Source organism: Nicotiana sylvestris, chromosome 6 (genome assembly GCF_000393655.2).
Source record: "Nicotiana sylvestris chromosome 6, ASM39365v2, whole genome shotgun sequence".
Taxonomy (NCBI): Eukaryota; Viridiplantae; Streptophyta; class Magnoliopsida; order Solanales; family Solanaceae; genus Nicotiana; species Nicotiana sylvestris.
In genome coordinates, this window is record NC_091062.1 from 126486568 (window position 1) to 126504022 (window position 17455).

General features: G+C 41.6%; 1 protein-coding gene across 1 annotated transcript; it reads left to right on the plus strand.

Annotated features, from left to right (window-relative positions):
* The first annotated feature begins 16491 nt into the window (after positions 1 to 16491).
* Positions 16492 to 17031, plus strand: LOC138871235 (secreted RxLR effector protein 161-like). The gene has a single exon (XM_070149107.1). The coding sequence runs from the start codon at positions 16492 to 16494 to the stop codon at positions 17029 to 17031; it is 540 nt and encodes a 179-aa protein (XP_070005208.1).
* Positions 17032 to 17455: the final 424 nt, after the last annotated feature.

Genomic DNA, 17455 nt, shown 5'->3' on the forward strand with positions numbered 1-17455 from the left:
TCTGAATGCAACCTGATGGGAAATCCTAAGGAGTGGTGGATTGATTCTGGAGCCACTCGCCATGTTTGTGCCGTTAGAGAAACGTTTGCTACATATGCTCCCATTGACCCGAAGAGACGCTTTCTATGGGAAATTCTACAACGGCCAAAAATTGAATGATGTGGAAAGATATTTCTGAAAATGACTTCTGGAAAGGTGGTGACTATGAACAACATCGTTCATATTCCCGAGATTAAGAAGAACTTAGTCTCTGATGGACTTCTCCTTAAGAACGGGTTTAAATGTATTTTTGTATCTGGTAAGGTTGTAATAAGTAAGAATGAAATATTTGTAGGAAAATGTTACTTTACTGATAGCCTTTTCAAGCTGAATGTAATGGTCGTTGAGAATAATAAAATTTCAGCTTCTTCTTACTTGCTTGAGTCAAATAATTTATGGCATATACGTTTGGGTCATGTCAATTGTAAAACCTTGCGGAAAATTATTAACTTGAAAGTATTGGATAAGTTTGAATGCGACAAATTAAAATGTCAAATATGTGTGGAATCTAAGTATGTTAAACATCCTTATAAGTCAATTGGAAGGAATTCAAATCCTTTAGACTTAATTCACACAGATATTTGCGACATGAAGTCAATATCATCTTGCGGTGGAGAAGTATTTCATAACTTTTATTGAATACAGCACTCGGTATTGCTATGTTTGCTTACTTAATAGTAAAGATGAAGCAATAGATGCATTCAGGCAATGCAAAAATGAAGTTAAAACGCAACTTAACAAAAAATCAAAATGATAAGATGTGATAGGGGTGGTGAATATGAATCTCCTTTTGAAGAAATATATTTAAAATATGGAATTATTCGTCAAACAACGGCCTCTTACATGCCCCAATCCAATGGGATTACGGAAAAAAAGAATCATTCATTAAAGGAGATGATGAACACTTTGTTGATAAGTTCTAGTTTTCCACGGAACTTGTGAGGGGAAGCCGTTCTTACGGCTAACCGAATACTAAATCGAGTACCCCATAGCAAAACACAATCCATTCCATATAAAAAATGGAAAGGAAGGAAGCCCAACTTGAATTATTTTAAAGTGTGGGGGTGTTTTGCAAAAGTCCAAGTTCCTAGACCCAAAAGAGTAAAAATAGGATCGAAAACCGTTAATTGTGTTTTTATAGGATATGCGACCAATAGTAAAGCATATCGATTTCTGGTTCATAAATCAGAAAATACCATTATTCATAATAATACGGTTATAGAATTAGATAATACTGAGTTCTTTGAAAATATATATCCGTATAAAAAGGAATGTGAGTCGATTGGTGAAGGACCTAAACGACCTCGGGAAGAAACAAAAGAAAGTACATTTAATCAGGAGGATCCAAGATGTAGTAAACGTCAAAGAACGTCTACTTCATTTGGACCAGAATTAGACCAACCAAAGTGTACCATGAAATACAAATAAACCAAATTAAACCAACAATGTAATATAATGAAACTACGGAACAATTAATACCTTCAATAGAGAAAACAACATTTAACAAGAAGCAATTAGACATGGAAACATCAATAAGCATGTAGTAGTTAAGACGGGAAGTCTCTGCCGGCCCAACTTTCTAATCGCAATTGCGATGAAAGGCTCTCAAATGCGGACCCTACATGGATTGTGAGATCAGGTGCCTGCAACAAGCTGAAGCATACCAGCAATATCCTCTAAGTTCCAAATCACTCTGTGGCCTATCTAAAACTCACCCGAGCCCCGGGGATCCAAACCAAACATGCACACTGATCGAAACTTACCCTGCACTACTATTGAGTAGCAAGAGAGGGTCAAAGCAGCTTTTACCCGATTTAGGGTCGGGATCGATTTTCACAGAGAGCTAGATGTTGGAGTCGGGTATCTATCTAATTTAGAGTTAGGTATGTGTTCCAAATTACACTTCTAAACATTTTTGGGTTTTTGTTTTACTTCTACTTTTATCAAACTACAATGGTAAATTAAACTAGAATAAGCTAAGAGTAAAATGTTGCAGGTTGTTCAAATGGTTTAAAAGGCACTAGGGTAGTGACTTTCGCCTAGGTGGTCAATTGACGAATACTTAAGTCTAAGGCATGATTGACATATTTGGGGAGTATGATATAACCGTTGCACTATTTTACCCACTCTGCACCTCTCGGTAGTTGAAGTGATTTTGCCCGAATTGACTTTCTCAAGACCAATTGGGTATGAAAATTTGCACAAGCAATCAAGGTTCAAGTCGGGTATTACTCTCTCGAGGTTTAACCCTTTAATTGGGGCTATCAATCTCTTGAGTACGCCCCAATTCCTTGTTGGACCAATTTTAGAGACTCAAGCTCTCTTTCTCAAGAAGAGCTCAAGTCAACTAACATAAACTAGTGTTTGCAACCACTAATTCAGCAATTAAACATGAAATTAGCCCAAATATCAAACACCCATAGTCAATCTAGCCCTAAAACACAAGACCCATCAATTACCCACACTAGGGTTGAGCCACAACCCTAGCTTATGGGTTTAGCTACTCATAATTAAAGAAAAAAAAGCAAGAAATAGATGAAGAACAACTCATATTAATTAATTACTAAGATAAACAAGAAGATTCAATGTTGAAATATAGATAAAATTGCCCAAAATAGCTAAAATATTTGAACCCACGAGCACAACTCTTAGCTAAAACTATCTAATGACCTAAAAATGGGAAAAGAAGTTATTTATACTAAGTTGTAAAATCTGGACAAAAATACCCCTCGGGGGCTAGTGCGGACCGCACAAAATCACATGCGGCCGCACTAAGGCTCTAGACTTGAAAATTGAACTCTCTGAACTGGGGTAATGCAGACTGCACAGGATGGACTGCGGCCACGATGGCTTCTAGTGCGGTCCGCATGAAATGGAGTGCGGACCGCATTGGCTTCAATCTCCAAAAATAGCAACTCTCTGATCCTTGGTTGTGCGGACCGCACTAAATCGAGTGCGGCCGCAGTAACTTCAGTGCGGACCGCATTAAATCCCATACAGCCGCATTGCCTGAGTTGCATACTCTTTGAACCCCACTTGTGTGGACCGCACAGAATGGTGTGCGGATGCACCGGCCTTGTTTTGCCTGAGCTTTGTCTTGCCTTGATACTTGTGCACGTTTCACTCCTTTTTGAGTTGATCTTTGACATCTTGTCACTTTGTTGATCAAATCTGCAATCAAGCACAACTTGTGAGCCTTTGGGACTATTTTATACACATTTCTAATCAAAACTTAAGCAATAAGGAGTATAAAATGTAGCAAAATCCCTAGTTATCAACTCCCCCAAACTTAAGCTTTTGCTTGTCCTCAAGCAAACAAAATAAGACCCACCCCTCAAGTGAAAATCCCAGAAAATTCAGCTGTCCTAAAGTAACCTCATCTAGCATCAATTGGGACTAACAATTGCCCTCAATACAAATGAATCATTAACAACATTTACTCCTGGAAACATCATGGATTAAGTGCGTCACAACAGCATCAAGAGTTGACTCAACACATCAAAGAATTCTTTCTATTACTTTGGTCATTGTGGAACCCAAACTCATACATCCTCAACTCTCCCTAAGCAAACCTCACCTTTAGAATAGTGACACTCAAAATGAGGTTAATGGAAAATCACTCATCTCTCTCAAGGAAAAGTCACGAGTCCGGCTCTAAGTACCATATGCTTGCCCCTTATGTGAGTCACCATTAATGTAAGTTTCATTCAACTCAAGATCATATAGGGCTTTTGTGGAGACATAGTGAAGGCTTTTGGTTTAGGGTAGGTAATGTTTGGTCTAAGTAGGTTCCGTCTTCCCTTAAGCAATTCTTTTGTTTCATTTTGGCTCAAATTTATTTGACCTTTTGAGTCTTTTCACTTCTTTCTAAGGGGTTAGAGAGACACACCGTCACTCTTTCTTATACATTTCAAATCGTTTCTCCTTTCTCAACTTTCCACACCTTGCATTCTTTACTTTTCTTGAATCCCTTTTTATTCAATTCTACTTTGAGCATTCTTTTTGTCTTTTTGCTTTTCTTTCTTTTTCATTGCCTTTCCTTTTCTTCATTTTGTACCTTTTTACCACTTTGTTGTCATCCTCGTATCTCCCTCCAAACTTATACTTTTGCCATGTGCTAAAGGAAAGATCAGGTGCCAAGATAGGGTATCTTTTACAACGGGTAAAGGCTTGTATCATGGTTCGTTGAAGGAAAAAGGTCTAAGGCTCAAAAGGGTTGACTAGGGATCTTATCATTGGTAGGTTATGGAAGTGTTCAAGCTATCATTTGGACCAAGGAGAGGCTATAATCATGTCTCAAGTCAAAATTCACTTAGGATTTCGCCTCAACAAACATTCAGGGCAAGTTCTAGACCAATGGCTCGGGACTTGGACTTGCAACGTAATTTCTCACCACACAAGCTATGGGATTGCTAAAGACACAGATTCGGGGGCCCACAATGACCTTAAATAAGATTTGAGCACACAATGATCCCGAAAAACCACTTGATGATTATCGGTCAACACAAGAGTCTCAAAGTCACGACTCTCACCATCCTAAACACAACAATTTATTTTTGACCATAAGATCAAAGGCAAATGTGCTAGGCCCAAGTGAAGCTTTGCTTGAGGCACCCTTAACCACTAACTACTAAAAATAAAAAGAAGAACAGACACAAATCCTTAGGATGGTTGTCACACCATCCATCATTGGGAAGAGCCACCCGGTTCACACAAACCCCACCTTTGAAAAGAACCTTGGCATTAAAAAAACCAAAGGCTTATTGCAAACTTTCAAAACAAGAAGTTACGAACCTAAATAAGAAGCTAAGAATGAAAAACTGCGGAAAGTAAAATGAATATATACAAGAGGGGATTTGTCGAATATACAATAGATGGGATGAATATGTACAATGTAACATAACTTTATATACAGACCCAAAATAAATTAAAAGTACGAAAAATGTAACGAAATGTTAAAATTATATACAAACCAAAGATGAAAAATAAAGAAAGCCTAAAAATTGTCAAATATATACAGTAATCCAAATCCATAAAAGTAGGGCCTACCCCCTCAAATGAAAGCTGACATTGTCCTCAATGCCAACTAAACAAAATAAGCACCAAAAAGAAAAGGGGAAAAGGATATAGAGACTCCCTATGGCCCATTCTCCTGCATGGGCTCCTGAGTGGTCCCTGAGTCCTTACTATGCTCGGGAACCTCAAAATGGTTCCCTTTGGCCTGCTGCTCTGCTTCTGGGACCTGGGCCTGGACTTGGACAGACTCCTGAGGTGCATCCTGTGGCTAACTGGAGGAGGCCTCCGGTGGGTCTGCCAACTGGATGACTGCATCGTCCTCTCTAGGAATCATCCTCTTCCTCTTGGGAGGCCTCTGGGACTGCTCGGGCTGGGGATGAGCTGATGGTACTGGGTCCTATAGCAATAAGTCCAAAGGCATATGATCTGCCTTCATCCTGTCAACATCAACCCTCAGCGCCTTTACGGACTCCTTGGAAGCCCGCGTCTTCCTCAACTTCTTGTGCTCCCGAGCAAGCTCCTTGAGAGACTTGCTGTGTGAATCAATTGCATCTGTGAGCACCTTCTGAGTGTCGAGGATTTTTTTTTGGTTGGCTAGAATCTCCTTGAGGGCATCCTCTATGGACTGTGGGACCTGTGGAGGCAGAGGAGCCGACTGAGCCTCTACGGTGGTAGTGAAGATAGACAACTTGGATGACATTGACTGCATCCAGTTGTTGATACTGAGAAGAGCTTGGCTCAGTCGGTGGGCAGTCACTGGGTAAGCTCGAGAAGAGGGTATCTCCGGATCTGCTGAGGTGGATGGGCCAGGAGGAATGTCTGTGGAGGTGGAGGCAGGCTGAGAAGGAGCCACTACCACAACTGGCTCTTCAGACTAGCCAGTTAGAGCAGTAGTTGTTCCCTTAAAGTTCTTGCTCTTTGGGTTGTCATCCCCCTACATGTTGTACCAAGAGAATAGGCCCCTCGCTTTGACCTTGATATCAAATGGCCTCTTTTCAACTTTGAGGTCCCTGAAGTACATAGTCAAGAAGCTGGGGAAAGGGTAGTTTCTGTCATGCTCATTGCCTACAAGTGTGATTACCCGAATATTACCTTCCCGACAATAATCGGGTACCCCGCCACGATCGATGCCACCAAAACTACTCGATGAAGAGGGAGGGAGTTGTCATGAGTAGTGGGGTCCAATCTGCTGCACACAAAATGTTTCCACCCCTTTGCTTCAAAATTCAGACTTCTTCTCAAAATTTTCTCTCCCGCATTTAGCCAATCGGGGGTGGTACCTGGGATTGCTAGATACTGTGCCAACCAGGGATGAACTTCCTTTCCCAATTTCATCTTTGCCATATATATTTCCTCATCCTCCTCATCAAAGCCGAGGTAATCATTTATTGTTTTCCCGTCAAAAAGCACCTTCAGTTTTCGCACCTTGGTCACTTTGTGTCCTTTTTGATGTGGGCAACATTGGTATAGAATTCCTTGACCAGGTGCTCATTTGCAACCTCACAGTTGTTCAATAAATACTCCCAGCCAACTCTCTCCCTAAACTGCCTCCTCACATTGGGGTTGTGAGGCAGTAAGTCCCTATCAACAAAGCTCCTCACCGGGATTAATTTCCTCACTGGCCACCATTCCCTAAACTTGTGATAAGCTACCTCATTGACAAATCGGACTTGCCACACCTCTGGTTTCCTAGTTCTCGCAACCCCGCCAACCTGAGGTTTACCCCCTTCTCCTACTTCTCCTTCTCCTCCTACTTCCTCATCGTCTCCTACTACACCCTCTCCGGATAATGAAGCTGTGGGAGAGGTGGAGTATTCATCCTCACCGCCTTCAGTTGAGCCCTCTAACGACCCAGAAGATACATCTACTGACGCTTGGGCAGCGGGGGTAGTGGGAGGAGTGTCTCTTAGTCTGTTTCTCTCCGGCCAGTCAGGGATGTACTCTGGGATTGAGTCTGAAGATATCTCCCTGGAGGGTTCGTACTCACTCCCAGATATGTCAATGGCCATATCAGCAGCTTTAATCATCTTCCTCATATTTTTAATGTTTTGCCGGGCTTGAACAGTCAATCTTACCATTTTCTGTTTCCCTCCGCGGAAGGATTCTCCTCTGCCTAGTTTTTTAGAGCCCTTGCCTCTTTGTTTCACCATTGTCTGCAAACAAGTTCAGGTATGCTTTGTTAGTATCAGTGGATTCAATTAAGTTCACAGTTGCAGAAGAATAAAGGTTGCATACAGTTGCAGAAATCACACAGTGCGGACCACACAAAATGGAGTGCGGCCGCACAGAGGCCAATGTGGTCCGCACAAAATGTCAATGCGGTCCGCACAGATGTGGGGTTCAGACTACCCACTCTCTGAACAATTTCTCTATGAACCGTACAAAAAGGCAATGTGGTCCGCATTGAGGCACTGCGGACCGCACAAAATCGACCGCAGTCCGCACTGGGTGCCCAACTACAGCACTAACTTAGGGTTTAAAATCATTTGCTTTTAAGTCTAATATTTCACCTTAGTAAGGTTCCTAAGTGATTGCCCATTATTTTTAACCACCTAATTCTACTTTAATCAAAGAATTAATTACCCTAACCTAACCAATTAAAGAAAATATGGGAATACTAGAATAAGAGACAAGAAAAACAAAAAGTAAAGGAGAATAACAAAACTAAAGCAATTAAAAAAGAAGTTAAGTTACCAGTTGTGAGATGAAATGAATATTAATGAATCCAAGCAATTAATTACGAGCAGCAGGGGTGGCGAATAGTGCTTTAAGAGTTCTGAGAGTTCAAAGATCAAAAAGTGTAAAAGGAGGGCCTCAGGCCCTATTTATAGAAATGGACCTGGGGCCCAGCTTACCAACCAATGCGGACCGCACAGAATCGACTACGGTCCGCACCACACAGCTTGATTTAAGTTTGAGAAGGCAACCCACTGCGGTCCGTACAAAATGTCATGCGGTCGCAGTGGTCCACCGCGGAGCGCACAAAATGTAGTGCGGCCGTAGTGGCAAACTTCAGAGAGCTGGACATTTCACTCTTCATCAGTGCGGTCCGCACTAAGTGTAGTGCGTCCGCATTGAAAACTTCAGAGACTTGACACTTTTTTCCACTATGTCCTGCACTGCATCAACACAATCCTGTAGCATCTCACAACTAGTTAGTCCAAAAATAAATCCTATACTACCATGAAAATCAAAGAAAAACACATGGTTTGCCTCCCAAAAAGCGCCTGATTTAACATCGCGGCACGACACAGTTACCATCATATCATTTGAGATGAAGAAGTGCCACAACGTGGCTGTTATCAATTTTTCCCAAGTAGTGCTTGACCCTATGCCCATTCACTCTAAAAATTTCACCATTTCTGTTCTTTAAATCAAGAGCACCAAACGGGGTCACACACACCACTTCAAAAAGTCCACTCTATTTTGATTTGAGCTTTCCCGAAAACAAACGTAACTGGGAGTTGAACAAGAGAACCAAATCGCCCACTTTGAACTCCTTGCTACGAGCATATTTATCATGAAGGTACTTCATCCTGTCCCTGTACAAGGGCGAACTAGAGTAGGCATGGAATCGGAATTCATCAAGTTCATTAAGCTGCTTCACACGAAGATTAGCTACAACATCCCATTCAAGATTTAGCTTCCTCAAAGCCCACATGGCCTTGTGATCTAACTCAACCGGTAGATGGCAAGCTTTCCCAAACACCAACCGATATGGAGACATACCAATTGGAGTCTTGTAAGCAATCCTATAAGCCCATAGAGCACAATCCAACTTCTTTGACCAATTAGTCCTATTTGCATTGACCGTCTTTGACAATATGCTTTTGATTTCCCTGTTGGAGACTTCAACTTGACCACTTGTTTGAGGATGATAGGGAGTAGAAACTTTGTGATTGACACCATACTTTGAAAGCAAAGTGTCAAAAGATCTATAGCAAAAATGAGACCCCCCATCACTTATGATTGCATGAGGAGTGCCAAACCTTGTAAAAATGCTCTTCTTGAGAAATGCAACAACACTCTGGACCTCATTGTTGGGCAATGCCACGGCTTCAACCCACTTTGAAACATAGTCTACTGCCACAAGAATGTATGTGTTCCCACACGAGCTAACAAAAGGGCCCATAAAATCAATGCCACATACATCAAAAATATCAACCTCAAGTATGGTATTGAGAGGCATCTCATCTTTCTTCGAAATTCCCCCCGCTCTTTGGCATTCGTCGCATCTCTTCACAAAATCACCCGCATCTTGAACAAAGTTGGCCAATAAAACTCACAACTAAGAACTTTAGAAGCCGTCTTCGCCCCGCCATGATGGCCACCATAGGGAGAGGAATGACAAGCCTCTAAGATACTCAATTGCTCTTCCTCCGGAACACACCTTCGGATCATACCATCCGTGTAGATCTTGAACAAGTACGGCTCATCCCAATAGAAATACAAACTATCCCGCTTGAGCTTCTTCATTTGGTTAGAAGAGAGCTCACACGAGATTATACTAATCACAAGGAAATTAGCAACATCGGCAAACCATGGCATATCATTCATCGACACCGAAAGGAACTATTCGTCGGGAAATGAATCATTGATATCTAGGCCATCACGAGGCCTCCCCTCCTCCTCCAAGCGGGACAAGTGGTCCGCCACTTGGTTCTCACTACCCTTCCGGTCCACAATCTACAAATCAAACTCTTAAAGTAACAAGACCCATCGCATCAGTCTAGCTTTGCAATCCTTCTTCGTCATCAAGTGCCGGAGTGCGGCATTGTCGGTATGAATAATAACCTTAGCACCCATAATATACGGCCGGAATTTTCCATTGCGAACACAATAGCCAAAAGTTCTTTCTCGGTCACCGTGTAGTTCACTTGAGCATCATTCATTATCTTGCTCGCATAGTACACCGGATAAAATATTTTGTTCACTCTTTGATCCAAAACCGCCCCAACCGCAACATCGCTCACATCACACATGAGCTCAAAGGGCAAGCTCCAATTAGGCGCGATAATGATAGGAGTGGTGGTCAACTTATGCTTGAGAATTTCAAAGGCTTACATATATTTTTCATCAAACACGAACTTAGCATCTTATTTCAACAACTTGCAAAAGGGATTCACTACCTTCGAAAAGTCTTTGATAAATCTCCGGTAGAACCCCGCATGCCCAAGAAAACTTCGAACTCCCTTGACGGATGTAGGGGAGGGAGCCTTGAAATTACATTGATCTTTGCTTTATCTACCTCAATACCATGCTTCGAAATTTTATGCCCAAGAACCATTCCTTCTTCCACCATAAAGTGGCATTTCTCCCAATTGAGGACAAGATTGGTTTCTTCACAACGGGCCAAAACTCTATCAAGATTCTTCAAGCACTCATCAAATGAACCCCCCACAACACTAAAGTCATCCATGAACACCTCCAAAATGTCTTCCACTATATCGGTGAAAATGGCCATCATACACCGCTGAAATGTAGCTGGTGCATTACATAACCCAAAAGGCATCCTAGAAATGGCAAAAGTGCCATATGGATAAGTGAATGTGGTCTTCTCCTGATCTTCTGGAGCAATCAAAATTTGGTTGTACCTAGAATACCCATCCAAGAAACAGTAGAAGGCATGCCCAGCAAGTCGATCCAACATCTGATCAAGAAAAGGCAAAGGAAAGTGATCTTTGCGGGTCACTTTATTCAACTTGCGATAGTCCATGCATACCCTCCAACCAGTAACAGTTCTTGTAGGAATCAACTCATTTTGTGAATTTGTAACCACGGTCATGCCACCCTTCTTCGGTACACATTGCACCGGTGAAGTCCAAGAGCTATCAGAGATGGGGTACACAACCCCGACATCCAACCACTTGATCACCTCATTTTTCACAACTTCTTGCATTGCCTCGTTCAACCTCCTTTTATGCTCCAAGGAGGGCTTTGCATCATCTTCCAGAATAATCTTGTGCATACAGAATGCAGGGCTTATTCCTTGACTATCAGCTAAAGTCCATCCAATTGCCTTTTTCCATTTTTGAAGCACCGCCAATATGGCATCAACCTTCATGTTAGTAAGACAAGAAGAAAGAATAACTGGCAAAGTAGAATTTGAGCCTAAGAACTCATACCTGAGGTGTAGAGGTAGCGGTTTCAACTCCAACACCGGAGGCTCCTCAATTGAAGGTTTTGTTGGTGGAGTCTTTCTATTCTCGAGATCCAAAGATAATTTCCTAGGCTCATAAGAGTAAGAGCCATTCTATGTAAAGCACTCACGCACTCCACTCGGCTTGCATCCTCATTGACATCAAGATTCAACAATACGACCTCCAATGGGTCCTCCACATTGATCATTGCACTGGTGTCATCAACTATCACTGCTGTGACGAGGTCTACAAAAGAGCACACCTCGGTACTGTTGGGCTGCTTCATTGATTTGCACACATGAAAGACCACCTTTTCATCACCCACCCAGAAGGTGAGTTCCCCTACTTCCACATCAACTAAGGCCTTCCCCGTAGCTAGGAAAGGTCTTCTCAATATGATAGGAATTTCATAGTCCACCTCGCAGTCCAAGATCACAAAGTCAGATGGAAAGACAAATTTGTCCACCCGGACAAGCACATCATCAATAATACCCAATGGTCTCTTCATCGTTCTATCTGCCATTTGTAATCTCATGGAAGTCGGCCTCGGCTGCCCAATACCCAAAGTCTTGAAAATGGAATAGGGCATCAAATTGATACTAGCCTCCAAATCACATAGAGCTTTAGCAAAATCCGCACTCCCAATGGTTCAAGGAATGGTGAAAGCACCGGGATCTTCAAACTTCGCAGCCATTGAATGCACTATTGCACTAACTTGGTGAGTCATCTTTATAGTTTCACAGTCCATAGACCGCTTCTTTGTTACCAAGTCCTTCATGAATTTAGCATAGCCCGACATTTGTTCAAAAGCCTCCACCAAAGGCACATTGATGGATAAGCTCTTCATCATGTCAATAAACTTTTTAAACTGATTTTTATTTTTCTACTTCGCGAGCCTTTGAGGATAAGGCAGAGGTGGCCTTGGAAAAGGAGCCTTAGCTTTAGGCACAACCGGCTCCGGCATGTTATTATGTGATCCCTAGACGGGTTCACATCATTTTGAGTTTCCACCTCGACATCTTGAATATCAATCCTCACTTCTTCATTCACATTTTCATCAATTACATTTTCAACCACCAAAGGAACTTCATCTTCTTGCAACTCAACATCATCATCCACAATTTGCTTTTGTTTGGAAGCATTCACATCACCGCCTCTCCCACTTCTTTTTGTTACCACCATAACATGATTATTCCCAGCCTTCGGGTTCACTACCGTATCACTTGGTAGCGCACCCTTAGGGCGAGTATTTAAAGACTGTGAGATTTGGCCTAACTGCACCTCCAAGTTTCTGATAGAGGTATTGTGGGAAGTCAACTGAGCATCCGAGTCCGCATTCTTCTTCATCATATGTTCGAACATCATTTCAATTCTACCCATATCATTGCTAGAAGAACTAGGACCTTGATATGGAAAAGGGTGCGAATTGTTTGGTTGTTGGTACATTGGGGGCCTTTGAAAGCCTTGCCCCCGGTTTCCTTGGTTTCCATTGTTTCATCCACCTTTATTTTTATTACCACCCCAATTAATGTTATTACCATTCCAATTTCCTTGGTTGCTTTGATTGTTGTTCTGATTTCCCCAGTTGTTGTTTTGGTTGTTGTTCCCCTAATTACCATTGCCTTGTTGTTGATTGCCCAATTGCCTTGGGGTCTCCATTGTTGTTGGTTGGAAGAATTGCCTCTTTGGCCTTGATAATTATTCACGTATTGCACCTCTTCACTTTGTTCATCATAACCATCATTTTGAAATCCACCACAATCATTATCAAATTGCTCTGAATTTCCTTGATTTTGTTGCCCTCTTTGTCTTCTTTTGTTGACAATCATGTTAACACCCTCCATGGCATTCACTTGGCACGAATTTTGAACTTGTTGCAACTGTGCCTTTGCTAGTTGGTTCATTGTAGTTGTCAAATCAGCTATAGCCTACCCATGATCATGTAATTCCTTGTGCAAATGGATAACCGTGGGGTCACCCTACGACACATTGGCTCTACTTTGCCAAGCGGAAGAAGTGTCAGCCATCTCGTCAAGAATGTCACAAGCCTCATCATACGACAGCTTCATGAAGTTTCCCCTAACAAGTTGGTCCACTATGCATTGGTTTGTTGTATTAATGCCCCGGTAGAAGGTTTGTTGGATCATCACCTCAGTCATATCATTGTTGGGGCATTCCTTCACCATTGTTCTATAACGCTCCCAAATCTCATGTAAAGGTTCAGTGGGTTCTTGCTTGAACGCCAAGATCTCATCTCTCAATGCAGCCATATGCCCCGGTAAGAAAAATTTTGCAATGAACTTGTCCGTCAACTCATCCCACGTAGTGATGGAATGGTTGGGAAGTCGCTCGAGCCAATGCAATGCCTTCCCTCTAAGTGAGAATGGGAAGAGTCTCAACCCAAGATCATCCTCGGACATATTAGTTTGCTTGCTCCCCCAATATGTATCCACAAACCCCTTGCATGTTTGTAAGCATTTTGATTTGCAGCGCCCGTGAAGTACCCGCGTTGCTCTAGTAAGGTCAACATCACATTGGTTATGTGAAAATTGCATGCCCGGATTCGGGGTGGGACAATAGCACTTGCATAGCCTTGGTTCGGAAGCACTCTAGGAGCCACTCTTGGAGGTGGTGGAGGAGGGTCTGGAATATTGTCATTAACATTACCATTAGCCTGGCAGCCTCTATATTGTCCTTGAGGTACAAGAGACACCTCATCATCTCCGACATCATTTACCTCCTCCCCCGCAATCATATTTTCAAGAGGGTCATTTGCATTGTTCGCTGCCATTTGGCACCTGAGTTGTGACACAAACAAATTAGTAACAAATAAGGAAAGAAGAACAATACACAAAACTATTTAAATAGATAGCCAAAACCGTTAGCTCCCCGGCAATGGCGCCAAAAGTTGATTGAAACCTACCCTGCACTACTATTGAGTAGCGAGAGAGGGTCGAAGCAGCTTTTACCTGATGTAGGGTCGGGATCGATTTCCACAGAGAGCTAGATGTTGGAGTGGGGTATCTATCTAATTTAGAGTTGGGTATGTGTTCCAATTACACTTCTAAATATTTTTGGGTTTTTGTTTTACTTCTACTTTTATCAAATTACAATGGTAAATTAAACTAGAATTAGCTAAAAGAAAAATGTTACGGGTTGTTCAAATGGTTTAAAAGGCATTAGGGTAGTGACTTTCGCCTAGGTGGTCAATTGACAGATACTTAAGTCTAAGGCATGATTGACATATTTGGGGAGTATGATATAACCGTTACACGATTTTACCCACTCTGCACCTCTCGGTGGTTGAAGTGATTTTGCCCGAATTGACTTTCTCAAGACCAATTAGGTATGCAAATTTGTACAAGAAATCAAGGTTCAAGTCGGGTATTACTCTCTCGAGGTTTAACCCTTTAATTGGGGCTATCAATCTCTTGAGTACTCCCCAATTCCTTGTTGGACCAATTTCAGAGACTCAAGCTCTCTTTCTTAAGAAGAGCTCAAGTCAACTAAACACAAACTAGTGTTTGCAACCACTAATTCAGCAATTAAACATGAAATTAGCCCAAATATCAAACACACATAGTCAATCTAGCCCTAAAATACAAGACCCATCAATTACCCACACTAGGGTTGAGCCACAACCCTAGCTTATGGGTTTAGCTACTCATAATTAAAGAAGAAAAACAAGAAATAGATGAAGAACAACTCGTATTAATTAATTACTAAGATAAACAAGAAGATTCAATGTTGAAATGTAGATAAAATTGCCCAAAATAGCTAAAATATTCGAACCCACGAGCGCAACTCTTAGCTAAAACTATCTGATGACCTAAAAAATGGGAAAAGAAGCTATTTATACTAAGCTGAAAAATCTGGACAAAAATACCCCTCCGGGGCTAGTGCGGACCACACAAAATCACGTGCGGCCGCACTAAGACTCTAGACTTGAAAATCTAACTCTCCGAACTGGGGCAATGCGGACCGCACAAGATGGACTGCGACCGCGATGGCCCTCTAGTACGGTCCGCATGAAATGGAGCGTGGACCGCATTAGCTTCAATCTCCAAAAATAGCAACTCTCTAATCCTTGGTTGTGCGGACCGCACTAAATCGAGTGCGGCCGCAGTAACTTCAGTGCGGACCGCATTAAATCCCATGCGGTCGCATTGCCTGATTTGCCTGAGTTGCATACTCTCTGAACCTCACTTGTGCGGACCGCACAGAATGGTCTGCGGTCGCACTGGCCTTGTTTTGCCTGAGCTTTGTCTTGCCTTGATAGTTGTGCAAGTTTCACTCCTTTTTGAGTTGATCTTTGACATCTTGTCACTTTGTTGATCAAACCTGCAATCAAGCACAACTTGTGAGCCTTTGGGACTATTTTGTACACATTTCTAATCAAAACTTAAGCAAGAAGGAGTATAAAATGTAGCAAAATCCCTAGTTATCACACACAAGTCTTAAAACATCATACGAACTTGCTTGTGCGATCAAATCGCCAAAATGACATCTAAAATTACAGATTTAACACCAAAACACATGAAATTTTTCAAGGTAGTTTCAAAAGTTCTATTTTCTCAACCGAAGGTCTGAATCACGTCAAATAAACTTCGTTTTTCACCAAATTTCACAGACATGACTTAAATATCATATTAAATCTGTACTGGGCTCTGGAACCAAAATACGGGCCCCATACCGACGAGATTACACATTAATCAATTTCTGTAAATCCTTGTTATTCCAGTTTAATAATTTTCATCAAAAATTCATTTCTCGGGTTTGGGACCACGGAATTCGATTCCGGGCATACTCCCAGGTCCTATATTTTACTACGGATCCTCCGACACCGTCAAAATATGGGTCCGTGTTTATTTACTCAAAATGTTGACCGAAGTCAACTAAAATCAACTTTAAAGGCAACAATTATTATTTTCTCAAATTTCCACATAAAAGGCTTTCCGAAATCATGCCTGGACTGCACACGCAAATCAAGGAGAGATAAAATGAGATTTTTAAGGCCTCGAAATACGTATTCGAGTTCAAAATCAGAAGATGACCTTTTGGGTCATCACATGGAACAACCTGAAGGGTTTGTGGTTCCAGGTAAAGAAAAGAAGGTATGTAGACTTGTTAAGTCCCTTTACGGACTAAAACAAGCGCCCAAACAATGGCATGCGAAATTTGACCAAATAATATTGTCAAATAATTTTAAGATAAATGAATGTGATAAATGTGTGTATATTAAAATGTTCCAAATCACATAGTCATTGTTTGCTTAGATGTGGATGATATACTGATAATGAGTAATAACATTGCCAACATAAATGCGACTAAGAGTATGCTAACTAGCAAGTTTGATATAAAAGACTTAGGGGTTGCTGATTTAATTCTGGGGATTAAGATCCATAAGACTCCTCAAAGTCTAGCATTGTCACAATCTCATTATACAAAGACAATACTTGAAAAGTTCAAGCACTTAAATTTTAAAGTTGCAAAGACTCCAATTGACGTGAATCTTGCACTAGCAAAGAACAAAGGCCAAAGCATATCACAATTGGATTATGATCGTGTGCAGGGATGCTTAATGTATATTATGAATTGTGCACGACCAGATATAGCTTGTGCTATAAGTAAATTGAGTCGATACACGAGCAATTCAGGTCAATCTCATTGGATGGCAATGAAACGAGTATTGGGATATTTAGAACACACCCAGGACTTTGCTTTGCATTACAGTAATTATCATGCGGTGATTGAGGGGTACTATGATGCAAATTGGATCACCGGTTCAACTAATTCTAAGTCTACAAGTGGATATGTATTCACTATTGGTGGATGAGTGGTATCTTGAAAGTCGTCCAAACAAACTTGTATTGCCCGCTCTATAATGGAGGTTGAGTTCATAGCCTTAGATAAAGCCGGTGAAATAGTTGAATGGCTCCGGAATATTTTGAAAGACATTCCATTTTGGCTCAAACCGTTGACACCAATATGCGTACATTGTGATAGTCAAGCGACAATTGGAAAGGCTGGGAGCATTATGTATAACGGTAAATCTCATCATATACGACGAAGACATAAAACCGTTAGGCAATTACTCTCTAGAGGAATTATCACGATTGACTACGTAAAGTCAAGCAATAATGTGTCGGGTCCACTTACAAAAGGCCTAACTAGAGAGGTAGTTGAGAAATCATCGAGGGAAATGGGACTATGGCCGAGAACAAGTAATTGTGGCGGTAACTCTACCTAGAAGACTGGAA

Coding starts and splice junctions, on each gene's coding strand:
- LOC138871235 (XM_070149107.1), top strand. CDS start 16,492: ATGAGTAATAACATTGCCAACATAAATGCGACTAAGAGTATGCTAACT.